This window comes from Drosophila rhopaloa, unplaced genomic scaffold (genome assembly GCF_018152115.1).
Source record: "Drosophila rhopaloa isolate 14029-0021.01 unplaced genomic scaffold, ASM1815211v1 contig_3, whole genome shotgun sequence".
Taxonomy (NCBI): domain Eukaryota; kingdom Metazoa; phylum Arthropoda; class Insecta; order Diptera; family Drosophilidae; genus Drosophila; species Drosophila rhopaloa.
Window position 1 is genome coordinate 2347191 of NW_025335123.1, and position 22797 is coordinate 2369987.

A 22797-nucleotide genomic window follows, 5' to 3' on the forward strand; every position below is an offset into this window, starting at 1 on the left:
ACTAAGATAATTCCAATTAGGGGCATTTCTCTAATTTTGTACACAAGCAATGATGAGTTCTATTAATTTGCCCGTTACTGTTGGTAGATAGTTTGTGCCTGAGGACGAAATCACAACAGGTTCGTTTGGCAAGGACGAACGAGTGCAGTTGTGTAGTATCAAAACGAGAGGGGCAGAGTGCCAGCACTGGGAAATATGTGTGAAAAATGTCAGCGATGGCCAAAGGCGGAGTGCGAATAAGGATGCGGATGCGGATGCTGGCGCGGATGCGGATGCGAATGTAAATGCAGGGCGGAGCTGTTGCGATCCAGCCAGGTGGAAAACCCAGCAAGCAGAGCGAGTAAATAAATAAGCAGTCATAAAAACTGAGCTAGCTCAGTGTGTCAGTGCATTTGGGTGTGTGTGAGCCACATGTTGGGTATTTCCGCAACGCGAAAAATTCCATTCAAGCCGGAGGGCCATTGCTGTGAAAAAAAGAGCGGCGAGGAGCGATAATAAATGCTTCATAAAATGCAAACACAGGAACACAAACACGCTCTCAGTGTTGGTCAAATAAATCAGCAGACAAAACACGAAAAATTTGCAGTTTGAGAAGCATTGTTCCCGGAAATCGCCTGCAGGGTAGGCTATATATGTTTACTCAGAGATCAGTTAGCAGCAGGCAATGACTCAAAAACAGTCAGATCTAAATAAAATGTATAAATGACTGATGGTCCAAAGATTTAATATTAATATGTGAAGCAATAATAACGTTTCTAACATTGCTAGTTGCTTTCAGGATATCCATCAGAGCTGTTGTCCTTAAAACTAGTTGCATTACAACATATTGTGTTTTCTATAATAGGCAAATAAGTTCGGAACTTACCCTTTGGGATCCTGTCGCAGACTCTGATCGCCCAGTAAAAGTTCAGTTCTTCCTATTGATATGCTACTTGTGGGACTGTTCTGTTGGTGCTGTTGCAGTTGCAATTGCTGTTGCTGTTGCTGTTGCTGTTGTTGCTGCTGCAACTCGTAGGCGGCACTCAGCAACTGATGTTGCTGTTGTGATCTGTTGCTGCTACTGGCGATTGCTGCTGTTGCACTCGTGCCGTATGAATAGACATCACTGGCTTGATGGACGATGACGTCTTCTAGTAACTGTGGAAGAAGGAATATGTAAATTAGGTAGAGATAAATACAAACAGAGAAAGCAAATGGAAAAATAACAGACAAATTAACTTTTCATAAACGGTATTCACAATACAAATATTTTAAGGTCAATCGATACATTCTATAAAACACCTTGAAAACCGAAAATAATATTTTAAATTTCCTTAAAAACATCACTTAAAGATAATAAATATAAATATTATAGAAATTAGGTTAACTTAATCTATAAATTACTTGCATTCTCAATAAACTTCGAATATGCACAACATTCAAAGAAACATAAATCAAATAATTTCTTTGACAAATAAAATAAATGTAAGATAAAATACAAACAAAATGGACAATTTTAGGAAACAATTTTGAATTTTCCTTTAAATGAATTGAAACGAAAGGAGAAACCAAAGGGAGACAAAATCTGAAGAAACTCACTTTAATTAATATCGAAATTAAATAAATTGGGATCAAATAAGTTCTTTGACAAACCCTACCAATAAACTCTACAAAACGTAATCAAAATAAATGCAATCAATCAGACCAAATGTTAACAAGAGAACAAATTTCCAAAGAAAGAAAAACTGAACCGGGCAAAATCACCTCTCTTCTCGGTGGATACAGATTGTTCGATATCAGTAGATCACAATTCTTCATTAGAGATGCCGTTGTTTGTGCCGCTGCCATTGAATTATTGCTATTATTGTTGTTGCTTAAAAGTAAATGTTGCTGTTGCTGTGTTGCATTATTGTTGCTGGAGTGCAGCTGCAATTCGGCAAAGGCCTGCTGCAATTGGCCACTGGAAATGGCCGTGGAGTACTCCGTTTTCGGAGTGGTGGTGCCATGGACATGCCGCTCCGTTGGCGGATCTTGCTGCATCCTAATCTCGCAACTGGCCATCAGCGGTGAAGTGGATGTCTGGGCATCCACAAAACTGGGATTCACAGGACCTCCAAGTTGCAGTGGTGCCGGTGCAGTGGCTCGATTGAGTTGATTGCCAGAAGATGCAACTGCAACTGCTCCTCCTCCTCCTGGATAATTCTGATGATGGTGGTGCTGCTGCTGCCTCTGGTGGTGGATCGCTGCGGTGGTGGCCAAAGTGGCAGCTGCCGCTGGCAAAGCGGTGGTGGCCGGCAACGTCGTCGTGGGCAACTGGGCATGCTTGTTGTTGTAGCTGATGTAGGTGATGCCACAGTAGTTGGCCCCATCCACATCGTCATCGTCGTCCAGATCCTCGTTGTCCACCTCCTCGGCGAGATGTTGCAAGCTGCTGGCCAGCAGGGACTTGGCCTGAAGGGGCTTCCCTGCCGCCGCTGCTGCCGCAAGTTGCTGCTGCAGCTGTTGCAACTGCTGCTGCTGCGCCTGGCTGGTCTGGTAAATGTGACCCGTGGCACTGCTGGTGGAGCTACCGGTGGTGCTGGCCGTGCTGGCGGCGCTATTGCCAATGCAATTCACAGTCTGTTTCAGGGCCGCCGAGGTGGTGTTATTGGCATTGCGATCGGCGGCGGTGGCCGCGGCCACTGCGGCACTAACCAGCGCCGATGCTGCCCCATGCTCGATCTGGGCCACCACCGTGGTGGTGTGCGACGATGCCGTGGGCACGGTGGTGGTGGCCGTCGTCGGGGCCAGCGATGGTGCACTTATCGGTCCTCCGGCGGTGGCCGTCGTCATGGTGGAGCTGCTGCAGGTGATCTGGTTGCTGGTGAAGGACGTCACATAGATCGGCGTCGACTCGTTCAGGAAGCTGAGGTCCTGCCGCTGACTTGTTGCAGTACCGCTCTTCGTTTGCTGCAGCTACATCCATCCAACAAGCAACAAGGCAAAGCAAAGATGTTGAAAAGGAAGGAAGGCATTAAGTCGGTGCTTATCGAAACTCACAGATATAAACTAAAAAGAGCACAAACTAAATCCCAAAATATTTTCGAAACATATATATTTTTGAGTTATTTTCGATCTGCATCAAAAATATGTTATCATGATATAAATATAATTTATATACATGTTGTTATGTTTAAATGGCAAAACAAGCTTTTGAAATAGAATAATTCTTAATTTATTTGATTGCTTTTAACTCATTTTTATTACATTGCTATTCTATAAAAATAAAAACCATTTTGTTTTGAAAATAAGCGCAAGGCTGTCAAAAGAATGGCACTTGCCATTTCATCATCGTTAAAATGCTGGATTGAATTTCCATTCCTCTTTTAAACAATATTTTCCTCCGCATCAATTTAAGCAAAACCAGCCAAGTAAAAACGATTACAATAACGATTGTATTGATTGCCCAAACAGATTGGCAAACTATCAACTGACCCCACTTTTTGCACTTTTGATAGTGACGGCATACCCGAAAAATAAATAAAAACTTAAAACTGTCATTTAACGCCGCTGACAGGCTTCGTTTCGCATATATGCAAATCAATCAAATTCCAAGTAACGCCCCCACTCTCCCTTCGCCTGCCCCCTGCCACGCCCCCCCGAAGTCATGGGTATATTGATGCTGTTCCCCTAATGAAATATGAATTATTAATGCGACGAACACATAATGGATGTGGCTGAGCGGCAGGCGTGTGTGTGTGTGGGTGTGTCTGCGTCTGGGGCCAGGTATTTTTGTATGTGGGTGGCCCAAACCCACAGAGCTGCACCCACAATCTGCAATCCACATCCAGAACCCCATTCCAGTGCTTGTCAAACTGTCGTCGCCCCCTCAAAATCAGCCAATTAAGACGCCTTTATACCCCATCCATTCTATCCAATCCAATTGGCCTTAACCTTCTTTTGCAGGTTAACTCACGCCCTAATGCCAATAGCTAAGTGTCAGTATAAAAAAAGTGAAAATAAATGAACAAGTTGAATTATGGGTCTCTTTTGATGCAATTACCTGAGGATGAGATGTCTAAGTTGGGGGACTACAAAAAAGTGAAGAAAAAACACACGCCGAGCAGGGGGATCTCCATACGTACTTAACGCTTGTGGCACATTTTCACTTCACTCTCGATGGTATGTATTATGGTATGGTTTTTTTTTTCTCCAGTAACCACCCAGAATCACCTATCCGCCGTGAGCGTATTTTTTGTTCGCATTTTATCGGATTATTGACAGCCAAGTCGGTTTGTCAGTCTACCGCATCGGCTTGTGGATTCTCGATGGCGGAGTGAAGTGCCGTGGCTTCACTCGCAGCTTCAGCTCCCAGTTCCCAGTTTCCATATACCATATACCGTGCACCAACCAAATCCCAATCCCACCCAACCGTCACTCCTACGCACTTCAACACTTATCGGATAAATCGATGCATATATGCACGGAAAAAAATAATCCTCATATTATTCTAAGCCAAGCAAAAAACAAAATCAAACACTTAAAGATCCAAGTTTAAAAACAGACTAATCCAATATAGCTTAGTATAATATCAAGGTTTCTAGTTATGTTTAGATAGTTTAAATAAAGTATGATTAATTCTTTAGACTAGAAACCTTTTGTGATCTCTAAAATTAATTGCATACAAGTCAAGTTTTACCCGAATTCAGAAAGTAGAATTATGCAGTAGAAATAAATGAGTCTATCTATTCTCATCCAAATCAAGCTTATCAAAAGTAAGAATGCAACAAGAAGGATCTGGCCAAATTTAGTATTTGTTATAGTTCCCTTCTCAATCCATGGAATTCAATTGTCAACAAATTCTTTATTGAATTCCCAAGCAATTAATTCTTAATTTTTTCAGGTGCTCTGTATACCGATATGCATATTCACGTTTGTTTGTGTATGCAAAATCATTTGTTCGGTTGGCTTGGCAACAAACGATTGACTCACTGCTCTCGATAAGGCCCCGCAGCGGCACTCTAGCGCATCCTAGACAAAAAAGACCCTCCCCCCGCCGCGCGATTCACTACCAATCCAGGTGCCCACTCCCGATGGAGTAACCCAACCCAACCCAATCCAAGCCAGCCCAACCCAACGCAGATCCCCGGATCCGAGCTGAAACGAACCGCACCTGACCCCCAGACCAGTCGACGTCCGGAGAACTGAAAGCAATTGTTGGAGCGTTCAACTGTGATGACGATGATGACAAAAGCACTTGATGCGCTTAAAAAGTGCTAGAGGTATGGGGGGGGGATCTGGATAGGGGGATAGGGGGATCGGGGATTGCGATTGGTGCGGTTTATGCGTGGAATACCATCCATACCTCCCAGTGACTCTCAAACTCCGCATTTAACCATTTTCCATTTGCTAACCAAACGAGTGACCAAATCATAGGGCACAAAAAGATTCAAAGATTGAATTGAATCTCTTTGGAACCCTTCAAAAGTGAACGCCCTTGTTGTACTGTAACGATTTGAATTTTCAAATTAAATAATGGTACTTGTTTATTCTTTGTACTAAACACTAGGTGTGTTCTTTCAAGAATGAAACATGATTCATTAAGATTACAATAGGATTGCAAATAAATGTATTGCCTTGAATTTCCGTTATTAAAGATAAGCAGTAACAATGATTTAAAGCTAGGAATTCACAAATCAATGAAAATCCAATATGTAATCGATGTAATTTACATTTAAATTCGTCGTAAGTCATTTCATTCGGCACGATCTTTTGTGCTTAAACTGTAAACGCAACAAAACTGTGAGTACGCTCAGTGAATAGCTAATGTATTTATTCACCGACATTTTTTGCTGGCCAACAGATAAAAAAAATGTCACAAGCAAACCTACACGGGAAAAAATAAAGAGCACAGTATTAATTTATTGAAATGGAAACTGTGTCTTGGACTATTGGTGGTTTCAACACATAGGTGTACTTTTATCTTCATTATCTATGAAATTTCTATGTTAAAAGTCAAATCAAATTAGAAGAAAATTCTCTCCGGTTATTTAATTATAATGAGAAAAATAATTATTTAATATTGATATCGATTTTTTTTTTAAATCCCTATAAATTACATTTAATGTTTCAATGGACATAAAATAATACCCCACATATATAGACAGATATCGTAGATATGTACATATATATTTCATATTCAATACCCCATATATCTTCTAGATATTATGCACACATATTTTTTTTGTGTAGCTAATCTCAGGGATCGCTGTTGTGCAACTTTGAAGCGCGAATCGCTTTATTAGTCCCAACTGAATATACTCACTCTTGTGCTCGCACATGCAAATTGGATTGCAGCGTTCACTTTCAATTACCCACATATTTGATTTGCATTTACTCTTTCTCTTTCTCCCCCCAGCTGCTGTTTTTATTATACCCTTGCAGAGGGTATTATAATTTTGGTCAAAAGTGTGCAACGCAGTGAAGGAGATATCTCCGACCCTATAAAGTATATATATTCTTGATCAGGATCACCTCCTGAGTTGATATAAGCATGTCCGTCTGTCCGTCTGTCCGTCTGTCCGTCTGTCCGTCCGTCCGTCTGTCCGTCTGTCTGTCCGTCTGTCTGTTTCTACGCGAACTAGTCTCTCAGTTTTAAAGATATCGAATTGAAACTTTGCACACACCCTTCTTTCCTTTGCACGCAGCATATAAGTCGGAACGGCCGGGATCGGCCGACTATATCCTATAGCTGCCATATAACTGATTGATCGGAAATGCCATTACTTTGGTGTTTGTAAAGTTAGGAAGTTGGGATTTACTATGGGTTTTATATATGGCCAAACAATCCGACATACCAAATTTCATAAGGATCGGCCGACTATATCCTATAGCTGCCATATAACTGATTGATCGGAAATGCCATAACTTTGGTGTTTGTTAAACTAGGGAGTTGGGATTCTCTATTGGTTTAATTTTTGGCCAATCAATCCGACCTACCAAATTTCATAAGGATCGGCCGACTATATCCTACAGCTGCCATATAACTGAACGATAGGAAATTTCATAACTATAGTGTTTTTAAAATTAGGAAGTTGGGATTTTTTATGACTATTAAGAATGCATCATATGAATAATTTTGGAGAATATAATTTACAGAATATTCTGCAAGGGTATATCAACTTCGGCTCCGCCCGAAGTTAGCTTTCCTTTCTTGTTATACCCTTGCAGAGGGTATTATAATTTTGGTCAAAAGTGTGCAACGCAGTGAAGGAGACATCTCCGACCCTATAAAGTATATATATTCTTGATCAGGATCACCTCCTGAGTTGATATAGCCATGTCCGTCTGTCCGTCTGTCCGTCTGTCCGTCTGTCTGTCCGTCTGTCTGTCCGTCTGTCTGTTTCTACGCGAACTAGTCTCTCAGTTTTAAAGATATCGAATTGAAACTTTGCACACACCCTTCTTTCCTTTGCACGCAGTATATAAGTCGGAACGGCCGGGATCGGCCGACTATATCCTATAGCTGCCATATAACTGAACGATCGGAAATGCCATAACTTTGGTGTTTGTAAAGTTAGGAAGTTGGGATTTTCTATGGGTTTTGAATTTGGCTAATCAATCCGACATGCCGAATTTCATAAGGATCGGCCGACTATATCCTATAGCTGCCATATAACTGATTGATCGGAAATGCCATAACTTTGGTGTTTGTAAAGTTAGAATGTTGGGATTTTCTATGGGTTTTATATTTGGCTAATCAATCCGACATGCCGAATTTCATAAGGATCGGCCGACTATATCTTATAGCTGCCATATAACTGATTGATCGGAAATGCCATAACTTTGGTGTTTGTAAAGTTAGGAAGTTGGGATTTTCTATGGATTGTATTTTTGGCCAATCAATCCGACGTTCCCAATTTCATATGGATCGGTCGACTATATCCTATAGCTGCGATATAACTGAACGATCGGAAATGCCATAACTTTGGTGTTTTTAAGGTTAGGAAGTTGGGATTTTTTATGGGTTCTATAGTTGGCCAATCAATCTGACCTACCAAATTTGAAAAGGATCGGTCGACTATATTCTATAGCTGCCATATAACTGAACGATCGGAAATGCCATAACATTGGTGTTTTTAAAGTTAGGAAGTTGGGATTTTTTATGGGTTCTATAGTTGGCCAATCAATCTGACCTACCAAATTTGAAAAGGATCGGTCGACTATATTCTATAGCTGCCATATAACTGAACGATCGGAAATGCCATAACATTGGTGTTTTTAAAGTTAGGAAATTGGGATTTTGTATTGGTTTTTTATTTGGTCAATCTATCCGACATACCAAATTTCATAAGGATCTTTGGTGTGTTTTTCAGATTTAACTTTAAACCTAATTTAGAATTGTTATTGGCACGAATAATTTTGGAGAATATAATTTACAGAATATTCTGCAAGGGTATATCAACTTCGGCTCCGCCCGAAGTTTGCTTTCCTTTCTTGTTATACCCTTGCAGAGGGTATTATAATTTTGGTCAAAAGTGTGCAACGCAGTGAAGGAGACATTTCCGACCCTATAAAGTATATATATTCTTGATCAGGATCACCTCCTGAGTTGATATAGCCATGTCCGTCTGTCCGTCTGTCCGTCTGTCCGTCTGTCCGTCTGTCTGTCCGTCTGTCTGTCCGTCTGTCTGTTTCTACGCGAACTAGTCTCTCAGTTTTCAAGATATCGAATTGAAACTTTGCACACACCCTTCTTTCCTTTGCACGCAGTATATAAGTCGGAACGGCCGGGATCGGCCGACTATATCCTATAGCTGCCATATAACTGAACGATCGGAAATGCCATAACTTTGGTGTTTGTAAAGTTAGGAAGTTGGGATTTTCTATGGGTTTTGAATTTGGCTAATCAATCCGACATGCCGAATTTCATAAGGATCGGCCGACTATATCCTATAGCTGCCATATAACTGATTGATCGGAAATGCCATAACTTTGGTGTTTGTAAAGTTAGAATGTTGGGATTTTCTATGGGTTTTATATTTGGCTAATCAATCCGACATGCCGAATTTCATAAGGATCGGCCGACTATATCTTATAGCTGCCATATAACTGATTGATCGGAAATGCCATAACTTTGGTGTTTGTAAAGTTAGGAAGTTGGGATTTTCTATGGATTGTATTTTTGGCCAATCAATCCGACGTTCCCAATTTCATATGGATCGGTCGACTATATCCTATAGCTGCGATATAACTGAACGATCGGAAATGCCATAACTTTGGTGTTTTTAAGGTTAGGAAGTTGGGATTTTTTATGTGTTCTATAGTTGGCCAATCAATCTGACCTACCAAATTTTAAAAGGATCGATCGACTATATTCTATAGCTGCCATATAACTGAACGATCGGAAATGCCATAACATTGGTGTTTTTAAAGTTAGGAAGTTGGGATTTTTTATGGGTTCTATAGTTGGCCAATCAATCTGACCTACCAAATTTGAAAAGGATCGGTCGACTATATTCTATAGCTGCCATATAACTGAACGATCGGAAATGCCATAACATTGGTGTTTTTAAAGTTAGGAAATTGGGATTTTGTATTGGTTTTTTATTTGGTCAATCTATCCGACATACCAAATTTCATAAGGATCTTTGGTGTGTTTTTCAGATTTAACTTTAAACCTAATTTAGAATTGTTATTGAGCACTGGTACATATAAGAAAATTTGTACTTAGTCATAGAATATGTCATAGAATATGGCTATCATAGTTATCATCATAAATAAAATCAATCAATAAAATTTAACCCCCTCGAACTTTTCCTTAATGGTAATGCCAACTTTTGAGAAATAGATTTATTAAATATTATTTGAGTCTGTCGTCGATCCATTTTTATACCCTTGCAGAGGGTATTATAATTTTGGTCAAAAGTGTGCAACGCAGTGAAGGAGACATCTCCGACCCTATAAAGTATATATATTCTTGATCAGGATCACCTCCTGAGTTGATATAGCCATGTCCGTCTGTCCGTCTGTCCGTCTGTTCGTCTGTCTGTCCGTCTGTCTGTTTCTACGCGAACTAGTCTCTCAGTTTTAAAGATATCGAATTGAAACTTTGCACACACCCTTCTTTCCTTTGCACGCAGTATATAAGTCGGAACGGCCGGGATCGGCCGACTATATCCTATAGCTGCCATATAACTGAACGATCGGAAATGCCATAACTTTGGTGTTTGTAAAGTTAGGAAGTTGGGATTTTCTATGGGTTTTATATTTGGCTAATCAATCCGACATGCCATTTCATAAGGATCGGCCGACTATATCCTATAGCTGCCATATAACTGATTGATCGGAAATGCCATAACTTTGGTGTTTGTAAAGTTAGGAAGTTGGGATTTTTTATGGGTTTTATTTTTGGCCAAACAATCCGACCTACCAAAGTTCATAAGGATCGGCCGACTATATCCTATAGCTGACATATAACTGAACGATTGGAAATGTCATAACTTTGGTGTTTTTAAAGTTAGGAAGTTGGGATTTTTTATGAGTATTAAGAATGCATCATATGAATAATTTTGGAGAATATAATTTACAGAGTATTCTGCAAGGGTATATCAACTTCGGCTCCGCCCGAAGTTAGCTTTCCTTTCTTGTTTTTATTATACCCTTGCAGAGGGTATTATAATTTTGGTCAAAAGTGTGCAACGCAGTGAAGGAGACATCTCCGACCATATAAAGTATATATATTCTTGATCAGGATCACCTCCTGAGTTGATATAGCCATGTCCGTCTGTCCGTCTGTCCGTCTGTCCGTCTGTCTGTTTCTACGCAAACTAGTCTCTCAGTTTTAAAGCTATCGAATTCAAACTTTGCACACACCCTTCTTTCCTTTGCACGCAGTATATAAGTCGGAACGGCCGGGATCGGCCGACTATATCCTATAGCTGCCATATAACTGATTAATCGGAAATGCCATTACTTTGGTGTTTGTAAAGTTAGGAAGCTGGGATTTACTATGGGTTTTATATTTGGCCAATCAATCCGACCTACCAAATTTCATAAGGATCGGCCGACTATATCCTATAGCTGCCATATAACTGATTGATCGGAAATGCCATAACTTTTGTGTTTGCAAAGTTAGGAAGCTGGGATTTCCTATGGGTTTTATATTTGGCCAATCAATCCGACCTACCAAATTTCATAAGGATCGGCCGACTATATTCTATAGCTGCCATATAACTGATTGATCGGAAATGCCATAACTTTGGTGTTTTTAAAGTTAGAAAGTTGGGATTTTTTATGAGTATTAAGAATGCATCATATGAATAATTTTGGAGAATATAATTTACAGAGTATTCTGCAAGGGTATATCAACTTCGGCTCCGCCCGAAGTTAGCTTTCCTTTCTTGTTTTTATTTATTTTTCTTTCGGCTTTTTTCTGTTTTGCGTAACTTTTGATGGCAATTTTATTTTGCTTTTGTTTTCAAGTTTATACAACGTTTGCTTTGAGCTTTTCTTTGTTTTATTCACTTTTTACTTAGTTGTGTCTATTTTTGTTTCCACTTTTAGTTTCAGTCCACTGTCTACTGGCTCGTGTTGGGTTTGTTGAATTTTTAATTGAATTTTGTGAGAGCATACTTCCTCATTTTTTGCATTTTGTATTTTGTATTTTGTATTTGGTATTTGGGAGGGGCCACCAGTCACTGGTCACTAGTCATTCAGTTATGCCAACGACAGTGGGGTCTGCACCGTGTGTGATAGAAAGCTGTTTTGATAAAACGTTTTCCATTTCAATTTCAGAGTGCCGTCCGATTCGGACCAAACACACAGCCTGCAAATAAACACCTTGCATTCATATTTGCCTCAGTGCCACATGCCGCACAATCAAAAAAAAATACAATACGAAATACAGTGTAGTACTTTCCGGGAATTCCACCACCCGTTTTGCCTTTCCATCCATCGAATATGCACTTCCACTAGATGTACAAACATACATAAAAGAAAATCCGCCAGTCAATAAAACCAATGTGCACCTTAAAATAGCACTGGCATTTCTAAGAAAAACCTGTCTTTACCCATGTTCCCGAGCAAAACCAACAAATTAAGTTTCTTTATGTATGTATAGACTTCCAAACTAGCTGCCAATATATGTAGTTACCTCATTTGTCTAAAACATTACCTTTCATTACCTGCTCAAATATTGTTAAAGGTAATTTTAATAGTTATGGGTGCTTCAGTAAATTAAGTTTATGGTTGCAGGTGCATGTGTATTTTCTAATTTTCAATTAAGGTAAATAAGCATGAATCACATTTTCCAGTAATCTGTTAGCAAAACTCTTAAAAAATACCCGGAATTATAAGTCAACTGTTAACTGGCAAATACTCTACTAAAAGCTTCCCGGAAAACAAACACTGAAATTTAAGCAAACTTATTGTCTGATATTCCGTTGAAAATGGAAAACATTTCGATTGAAAAGCCATACCAGGAATCAATCCTTGTTTAAATAGGACACTGTACTGAACATTTTGTAGAAATGTGTTAAATCTATATATAGCTTGGAAATTCGGGTATGAGAACCCCAACGAGAAACTCTGTGAAACTCGCAATTTGAAGACATTAAGAAAAATATCCTTAAAACCTTTTAGGCATCCGCTAGAAATCCAATTAAAGTCCTGGGCAATGAGAAAGCATAGTCGAGCAGTTGGCGAACATAAAGCCCCACGGAGGAGACCCGAATGGGGGCACTCACCTTCTTGGACAGCTGGGTGATGTCGACGGGCGTGACCCGGTTCAAGGCCGCCAATCTTTGCAGACGCTCGCGGGCGTGCTCCTCCACGGCGATGACGAAGGCGTCCTGCACCGAGTTGCCAATATCCCAGGCTGCAAGGAGACAAGTGGACGGAATAATTAATTCAGGCACATTAAACATTTAGCAGGCGGATGATAAAGTGGGGGTGTGGTCAACTCGCTTAATTGCTGTGATCTGCCGAGCAGAACGACCCCCAAAATCAATAGTTGAGTCAGTGTGGTTAATGAAAGAACACAAACAGAAGAAGCACATAAATCATAGTTGTAAAAGAGTCTCTACTAACACTGTAACTTGGTTTGGCTAAGTCATTTTAAATATCTGCAATAAATTTAGACCACATTTAATTGGGTTTTACTTAAAAATAGTACCCTATCCTCTCATTTGCTTTCAGGTTTTATTTATGGTAATTGGATTGATTGATTGCATTTTCAGCACGGAATGAAACACGGAATATTTTATAGTAAAACGTTAGATTTAAAATAGCATAGCACGAATAAATTACATTTAATTTTTTGGCGACGAAAGCTCCTGATATAGAAGATTCGGAAAATACACTAACCACCTAATCATATATCAAAGAGCTAACTTTTTAATACACTAAATTATCAACATGGTGCTTAAGTGTTCCCCTGATACATCCATTACTTTTGCTACAAATATAAATATCCGTACCGAAACAGGACGAATTTCCCTGAATATTTTTCCAATCTGGTGACGAAAGCCGCCTGTCGTCGTTCGTGAATTTACGACACTGACCTAAGCTATGAATTGCGCCCTGATGACAGCCATCATTTCGGTAAAGTCCTTTCGGTATTCCCCGAACACTCATTCGCTGCATTCACATTCACGCTCTAAACGAATCGTTCGATACATATTCATGAGTGCATTCACGTGCCACAAAATGTTTCCGCCGGGGAATCGCTTTTATGACTGCGATTCAGACAAGCAAACCTTCCCACTCCCTTCATTTTTTTTTTGTTTTCTGGTTTTTTTTTGGCTGGTTGGGTAGAGGAGTCTCAAAGTTTTGCTAAAAATTTGCTGGTTGCTGACAGCAACGACAACACGAATTCGACTACCCCACTTTCGCCGCCAAATCCACTTTCTCCACTGCCAGTCCTTATCCTTATTCGTCGCCCACTCAGCGCTTCAACTTTTCTTGTCACTTTTATTGCTTTTTAGGCTGCACTCCCTCCCCCCAAACACCCTACCCCCCGAGAGCCACCCCCGCGTGACCTCGGCTTTAATTTCATTTCGCTGCCCTTGCGTTTTCGGCTGTTGATTGCGTCGAAAAGCGGTGGGCTCTGGCTGTGGGCTTTAGCTTTGGAGGGGGCGTTAGATGGCTAAAGACGCCCTCGATCCGAGGTCGCATCCCCCCAGCCCCCAGCCCCCAGCCCCCAACCCCCCACCATCCCCTATCATCCAACCCCCGCCTCCCTTATCCCATATACCCTCGAGCGTGCCCGGGCAAAAAGTGGAGCGCTCGGCTCGGGCCAGATCCAATTAGGCGCCGCGTTGTCAGCCTCGATGTCGCTACATGTCGTTGAACCTTCCGCCCCCTCAGCCCCTCCTGCACTTAGAAAAACAAACCTAGTTTACCTAAATGTAATCAACAGACTAACCACACGATAGAAACCATTTCGTTAGGTTTCTTTTTTTTTATTACCACGCTTTTAAAAAAATCAGGAAGGCAAGTAGCTTTTGCAATATTCAATGAATTCAAATTCAAATAATTGTGTTTAGAATTATAGATCATCACCTTTTTAGAAACAATTTTAAGCTAAACAAAAGCAATATCCAACTATTTAAAATAAAAATCGAACTCATAACGGTCTATAAACAAAGAAATGATTAAATTAAAGTAACAACTAAATATGGATCTAACTGGGCACTCAAAAATAAATATTAATATCTTTACGTTATGTACCACAATATTGATAATATTATTCATTTTATTTAAATTATATATTGCAAGATTCACCAGTTTATATGGTTTCTTCTTAAAGTTATTTAATTTTTTTTAGTTCTTCTATTTCATGAATGGGGTTTGAGTTAATATGTTGAACTTTATAGATAGAAATGATTGTGATGTTATAAATCTAGTGATAGCAATAGGTTGATAGATAGTGAAAGCAATAGATAGTGATAGTATATGTACGTATTATCTTCTTATGTGGTATATATGGATTTCTTATATAGGTATTTTCCTGCTAATTCTCTAAATAATTCGATTTCGGTGGAGATTTTTTCGAGAAGTGTATGGGGTTGTTAAACATTTAGGGCAAAGGGTTAGTGCGGGGGCGTTTTTTTGCGAGTTGGAGCAACTACTGTGCGTTTTCCGAGCTCCAAGTTTCTGACTTTTAATCTCATTTGTGCGCGCGAGAGTGTGTGTGTGACCCTGTGCGTGTCCCTGTCTGTGTGTGTGTGTGTGGGTGTGTGGGTGTTGGTGTATGTATGGGGGTGCCCATGTGTGCGCCTTTCGTTTGTGTCACTCATTTCCGCGACCCCGCCCCCTTCTTGCCACCCCGCCCTGGTCGGAATTCCTCTCATAAGTCTTGACAAGCCGTGTCAGTCGAGCGCCCCCTCAAGTCCGGGCAATTGCGATTCCGATTGAGTTCATGACTGCACGGAGAAAGTGGGGGAAAGCGAGGAAGGGGCAGATTTAAAGGGCGGACATCGAACAACGCCCCCTTGACACATGCAAATGGTCGTAATCGAGTGGCAAGCTGTTGACGAAGCCATCGCAGGTGTCCGTTATTGTCCGTTATTGTCCGTACGTTTTTGTCCGTCCGCAGACTCTTGTCCGTAGACTGTTGTCCGTTGTCCGTAGTTCGTAGTCCAGTGTCCGATGTCCAATGTCCGATGTCTGATGTCCGCCATTTGTTGTTCTTCGAGCTCGTTGCTCTCCGGTGTGTCGATTGTTTGTGCAATATTATTAACCTTAATTAGTCAATAATAGGTCTTGCGGCCAAAAGACGACAGGTGGGGCCCAAGCTAAACGGTAGGATGAGGGTATACTCGACCGGACAGAAAGTTCAAGCAGTTGTGATTAACAACCACAAATCGAATTTCTCATATGGTTTAGTTGTTGCAATGGTGTAAAATAATGGTTTAAAATCAGTCTATAAATAATTTTCTTGTGGGCGCATCACTCACTTTGCAAATCATTTTTAATATTTAAGCCCTTTTTGTGAAAATAACTGACATTGACACTGTAACGTGTCTAGTTTATTTGCAAATAAAAAGGGGTTTGTGCGTTTGCATATTTGTGTTGGTCGGTTTGAGCTATGCATCAAGTATTTCAACAAAGTGCTGTTGTTCAGTTGTTAACTTTTAGATGCTTTTGCAACGAGTGGTAAGGGTGTAAACTTTTATTAGGTGCTCAATTAGGTCAATAAACCCTTATCACCGCGTTAATTATCTCAAATGTGTGGTTGCCTAGTGCATTTACCTAACAAATTCTACTTGTTCAACAAGCTGAATCTTTTATTTAGATTATCAACCTATCTATCCACTATTTTAGCGATACAAAGTGCTTCTTTGTACAGTTGTTTAATAATTTCGAGAGTATGAAATTTGTGAGGTATTACAGTAAAATTCGGATAGCATATAATGCTACTTTTGATGTTATTAATAATTTTATTTAAAACAAATTTAATAATTGGAAAACAATCATTTTGGAGATAAATCCGCTGTCTTTTAAATTCTAAGAAGAATATGTAACACTAGCAGAAATCTTGGAAAATGAATTGATTATGTCCAAGTTTATTTTTGCTTATATTGGACATCCCCTCGTCGAGTTTCCCAGTTTTTACCGGGCTTCCTGTTACGCTGCTCGTGTGGCACTTCACACATTTCAAGAGGAGCCGTCGGCGGAGATGGGGGAAAAGTTCTCCGTTTAATGGGTCTGCCCTGAAATCTTGAATCACACTGGCGGAATGAAATGTAGAGGGCGGAGAAGGGCGGAGAAGGGCGGAGAAGGGCGGAGGAAGGCGGCTTTAATTGCCCGCAAGCAAATCGATAAACAATAAACCAAAGTGCACTCAAATTGCAGAAACCACGTGAGAAGTGCCAGCAACATGCGGCAACCGATGGCAACCAGAAGCAACAACATCGACCTCGGCAAGTTCGACAATATGGAGGGTGAAAAGTACTCTCCAACTTCCTGGGCTTCCAGCTGTTGCCAATCTGCAGGTGGAATCCGCGGAATAAGCTTCAAAAAATTTTAAGATGCTGGATAAAGTTTCACTCAGATTGTAGGGCTTTCCAAAATTTACTCCAATATATGTACTTATTGCACATTGTCATCAGTAATAAAATTACTTTTTTTTAATGTTTTTAATATGAATTTGATATTTTAAAATATATACATATACTATTTTTATACTTCAATATATGTACTTATTGCACATTGTCATCAGTAATAAAATTACCTTTTTTAATGATTTTAATACGAATTTGATATTGAAAACATATATACTATTTTTATACAACTTATGTTTCCTTACATTGTAGCTAATGTATGTTTGATGTTCATATTATATATTTTTAAGTGGTAAACAAGCATATTGAATATCTGGCGAAGGACAGGTAAAACAACAAAATGTTTGCCATTTTTTTTGCTATTTTTAATTCAGCTATTGTTGCTTACTTTTGGCCATGGCCTTTAGCCAGACAGAGTGAACAGCAAAGAAAACAAGGAAAATAACAAACAATAACAATGGAGCCGTCGCTCGGTCGATCTTTTTTGTGAGTTTAGCAATTAAAATTTAATTGCCATTGAATTGTAATGAATCGTGGCCAAAAAAGGGTATCCACTGTTTCGGTTGGCCGTTGAAAAAGTCACACTTTGTGGGAGACACACTAATTGGCCATTAAATGATTAACATTATAATGTAAATATGTTGATTTTAAATATTTCAATGAGAGAACTTGCCAACTTAATTGCAGCGAATTTTTGTGTAGCCCATATAGATGTATGTATGTGTATACAAGTCAGAAATATATAATTATTATGATTATATTTTGGCCTTCTTCTTTGGCTGTTTTGCGGCTTTAATCGCTTCTTTTTTGATGTGAGCGAAACCCGTTTGGTTGACCAGAAGATTTCGTTTTATATCGCATTATCTTCGAGCGAAATACACAAAGATACAACGATACTTCAGAGATGCAAAGATACAGGTGTGCACAGGTATCGTTGTATGCGAATTGTTATTATTTGTCTCCGTCTTTTATCTACGAATCATGTGCACATGGGTTATGTAACCGCACAACCGACTATCGCATTACCAGTCGCCGGCATTGGGAGACTTCTACTTGTGACTTGGACTTGGGAATCCGGGAAATCTGGGGAATCTGGGACTACTGGTAAAAAGCTCGAATTGCCCATGACCATAACTACCTGAACTTTGGCAACTCAATCAAAGGGTTTTGGTAAACATAAATTCAGATGACCGAAAAAGTCAAGTAATTAAAAGCTACGATGCTTACATTGCCAAAACTTTTTAAAGTAATCAATATGAACTTGAATAATACAATACAGCAAATAAGTTACAATTCTTGAGACGACCTAGTTAATTAAAGCGAAGAACTAGAGAACTAAGTCTTTTCTAATGATTTTAATTATGTTGTCTATATTACAGATCATGTTTAAATAGTGATGTTAAGTACTTAATTATATAATTCACTTTTATATTTAGTAAAACTATATATACAAATGTAAGTTATTACTAAATATTACAAATATACAAGTTATTCACATATAGAATAATCATTTAGAATATAACATTTATTTGTGCAGGCAAATATAAATCTTTGAAAGGGGAAGTCCAAAAAAACCGGGTATTCCACTCAATTGTTTGGTAAATAAAAGGCATGCATATCAATTTGTGTCAAAGCAGATTATGATAGCCAATCGGGGGGTTGAATGAGTATGAGCACCTTACTCAACTACTTCCTCCCTTCACCTCACCTCCCAAAATGAAAAAGCCCCTCCAGACACCTTTGGCCATTACTCATGCGCCGCAGCTGCTTTATCGCTTATCACACAGTTTTTTCCGTTCCACATTTCTTTCTCACTCTCTGGGATTTCTGGGTAAACATGAAAATTGTTTAATTGCGATTGCCTTGTGTGGGGCCAAAAGGGTTAAGACGGAGGGGCAAGACGGGGAGCTGATTATGGCTGATGGACGGTCGCATTGTTTACCTTTTATACCAGTTACTCTCAGACCTGATTACAAATTGAATTGAAAAAGTAAATGAAGTTGAAATAAAAATGGTATGGCCCATTATTTACCTTCTTTTAAGAGGGCTTTTCAACTTAATTTAGAAATAAATTTAAATAAAACAAGCACTTAAGAAGTGCAATAGCCTGGTAATTAGGTTAAAATGTCTCTACTGATCATAATATCTGCCCTATCGTTATGAAATTTGGAAAGCGGAGGTTAGCAAACCAATATTTTCATTCTTGGGTTAGAAATATCTATCTTTTGAATTGTGGCCAGCACAATAAAAATTGAATTTCAAACCGGAATTGAATCGAAAGCTAAGTCAAAATAAAAATGTTTTTCGTTAACAGAATTCAATTGAAGCTTCACTTGAATACCTTTTATGAAGTATTCTCAACTTAATTTAGAAATAAATTTAAATAAAACAAGCACTTAAGAAGTGCAATGGCCTAGTGATTAGGCTAAAATGTCTATACTGATCATAATATCTGCCCTATCGGTTTGAAATTTGGTATGCCAGCGGAAGATGGCAAAACAATATTTTTATTCTTGGGTAAGAAATGTATATCTTTTGAATTGTAGCTAGCACAATAAAAACCATTTAAAATTTAATTGAATTTCAAACCGGAATTGAATCGAAAGCTAAGTCAAAATAAAAATGTTTTTCGTTAACAGAATTCAATTGAAGCTTCACTTGACATGCGATGAGCCGACGACAATCATCACATCTCAGGGTCATGTTCTTGTTGTAGTTTTTGTAGAGTCTCAGGTGCGCATTGTCTCACGTTTGTTTGCTTATTTGCGCGCTTGATTGCCCCACACACAGCGTTTTCTTTGTGACGACTTCAAATTGCAATTAGCTGCAGAATTCAGCACCCCCCTCCAGCGATCTGCCACGCCCCTTTTAGCCCGAAATCACCTACAGAACCACTTTATTTTATGCTGTTTGGATGTTGCGTGCCGCGTTTCGCTTCGTCTGACAACAAGTACGATCTTTTCGAGATTAAAACAAGATTCAAAGGCAAGTAGGGGATTTTGGAAGTTGGCAAAATGGAGCAAAGTATAAACGTTTTTTTATCAACAATAATATTTCAAACCTCTTTTGGAATAAACTAAACTAAACTTTATATATATATATATATTCTCTACAATCATTAATTAATTCTTTTAGGTTAACCATAATTTCAATCATATAGTCTGGGTTAATGGAACAAGATGTTACAAGTTGGGATCTCAAAATTCATATACATATTTCAAGCATCAGAGAATGCGTGTGTTTAGTGCTGTCTGCATATCTACATAATTTATATCGAATGAATTGGCATTAAGAACTATCTGCGCATATCCAATTAGAAGAGATAGCGGTAAGTGGCTAGTAAATCCAAAGAATCGACAACGGCACCCAAGAATTCAAGCATTCCGATGCGGAAGAACGGCACATACCGATTCTCCACCGTTTCTACCCGGTTTTTGTTATTAGATAATGCCCTTTGAGATGGAGTAAAAACCGAGAAAAAGATGGGGAAATGCAACGGTGAAAGGCAGACCAAGAAAATGTGTTCAGGTGAACAAAAAAGCCAAGGAACACAAAACAGCTAACAGCAAACAAAAACAGAAACAGAAACATGGAAAAGAAAACATGCGACAACAAATGCAGCTGCAACAGCGACCGATAAAGAACAAAAGTGGCAAACGGGAGAATGTAGTGAGTAAGTGGGCGTGGCACTTGGCTTTGTTGGTAAGAAGTTATCATTGCGAAATTACCAATATGAATATGGCATTCGAGTATCAAATGGCTTTAGAAATTAAGGGGTAAATCAGAGGTAAGTTTACCCAATAATTTGGTGTAAGTAAGGAAAAAATGAATTGCTATAACCCGAAATCATTTTTACATTTATTTATTTACATTTATCATTTATATATACTTACATCTTAATAAAAAGCCTCCGAAAATTTGAGCTTTGTTCAATTGTTATTCCAAAAACGCACTTTGATAACCAAATCTATGCAGTTTGCTTTGAAAATACTGTGCACTTTGTTTGCGAGAATACCAATCAATTATTCCTATTAAGCTCGTTAGGGCAAATGAATACAGGTTGAATTAAAACACACCTACGGATGTCAGTTGAAAACATGGCTAAGTCAGTGCTCCGGTGCATGTGAGCCGAATAATCGAATAATCGGAATTCACTAGCACCGCATTAGATGGACCACTGAGCCTCCGCATTCCTGTGGCCACTGAGGTCGACCCACGACATGCACCCCATCCCAATGCCACATAGCTATAGCCATATCCGTGTGCATCCCGAACCGCGCCCCCGTTTTGGTCACATCCTTGGTCATGATGCACACGTAAAAAATTAAATATCTAATTGCGTTGGAAGATTTGTTTAGAACACTAGAAACTTACGGAAAAACAGTTCATAAACATTTGCTTAAGTCCAGAATTAAACAACAAAAACAATTTATTTTACCATCTTAAAAAATGGTCACGTTATCGATATAATCTTATCCAAAACCTCTTATTTTAAAATTCAATGTAAAGAGTATTTCAAATATCAGATTAATCATCGCTGATTGAAAATCAAAATATGTTCTTCTAACAGGTTTGACGGTAAATCTTCCATAAATTATCTTTTTATTTTTAATTGAATATTTGTCTTAGAATTCCAAAGTGATTATTTATTGGGTTTCGCTTAAAAGCAGTTTGTTTCACTTAACTTTTCCATTCATATAAATAATCAGGTGGTAAGGTTTTGGTATGTTTTTCTCAGTGTACTAGCATCTCAATGCAATTCCATGGCCAAGTTGGAAAACAATTTTGGCTCTCCCCCTTGTTATTGCCATCTCCCTTGTGTGGGGTCTCCCTCTCGCTCGCTCGCCTGAGGCAATGACTTTTACACATCGCAGCACATGGCCATCTCATACCTTTACCGCCCCCCTGCCCCCGATCGCCCCCTCACCACCCCCTCATCTTAACCCAGCGCATCTGAGCGCGCTCAATTGTATCGCTTCAAATTCAGTCGACGTCGCGGTCGCGTGTAAAACTTAAAGACTTACTCACACAATTGACTCAGCAGGTACACTGTAATTTAAGAAACACCCGTTCTAACTTCCGTGAGGTTATGGGTATTATGTAAGGAATATGACCTCTTATTGGATAACGACTTCATTTTAAAGTTTTTTTAAAAAATTATATTTGCAATAACTTAAGATTTTTTATTGCGTCACTTAAATGCTGACCTACTGTTAAAAAACAATCTAAGCATTGAAATAAATTGTACAGTGTGAAATATTGGTTTAAAAAATGGACAATTTAAATCACCCAAGTTATATTTGCATTATCAAGAGGACGTTAAAACGTGCAATTTGCAAAAATTACGAACAAAACTAGTGTAATGAACTTCATGATTCATAATGGCATAAACACTTATAGCATGTTATGTTTATATATTGCAAGGAAAGGTGTTTTTTAATTCAATTTCCAAAATTGAGAAGAAGCAAACAAAGCTACATTTTTCCATATAAGACATTGCATTTTAGGATTGTTTTCATTATTATTTTCTTAATAATAATAATTTAACAGTAACAGTAACAGTAAAAAGCAACAGTAAAGTGTGGCCAGTTTAATGAATTTTTAGAGTGGGCATGCTCGCAATGCATGCAATTTAAACAGCGTAAATACTTATTTGATTTCATATTTCGTTCAGTGTTCTTTTGGAGCCAAGAAACTTGCGTTACCGGATTTCGGATGCTGCCCCTCTCTCTCTCTCTCTCTCAATCGCAAGCCATCCCGCTTGCACCTGCAG

At 39.0% G+C, this 22797-nt stretch overlaps 1 protein-coding gene across 6 annotated transcripts in view; it reads right to left on the reverse strand.

Annotated features, from left to right (window-relative positions):
* Positions 1–22797, reverse strand: part of LOC108048012 (MAGUK p55 subfamily member 7) — a 67487-nt gene that overhangs the window by 30546 nt on the left and 14144 nt on the right. For 4 of the 6 annotated variants that reach the window (XM_044461338.1, XM_044461335.1, XM_044461336.1 and 1 more), the window contains exons 4-6: positions 12705–12835; positions 1744–2934; positions 866–1137 (exon numbers count right to left, since the gene is read on the reverse strand). In XM_044461338.1, coding sequence (XP_044317273.1) covers positions 866–1137; positions 1744–2934; positions 12705–12835 — 1594 coding nt within the window. The remainder of the gene's footprint in view (positions 1–865; positions 1138–1743; positions 2935–12704; positions 12836–22797) is intronic. The other 2 variants (XM_044461340.1, XM_044461337.1) reach the window with 1 other exon arrangement.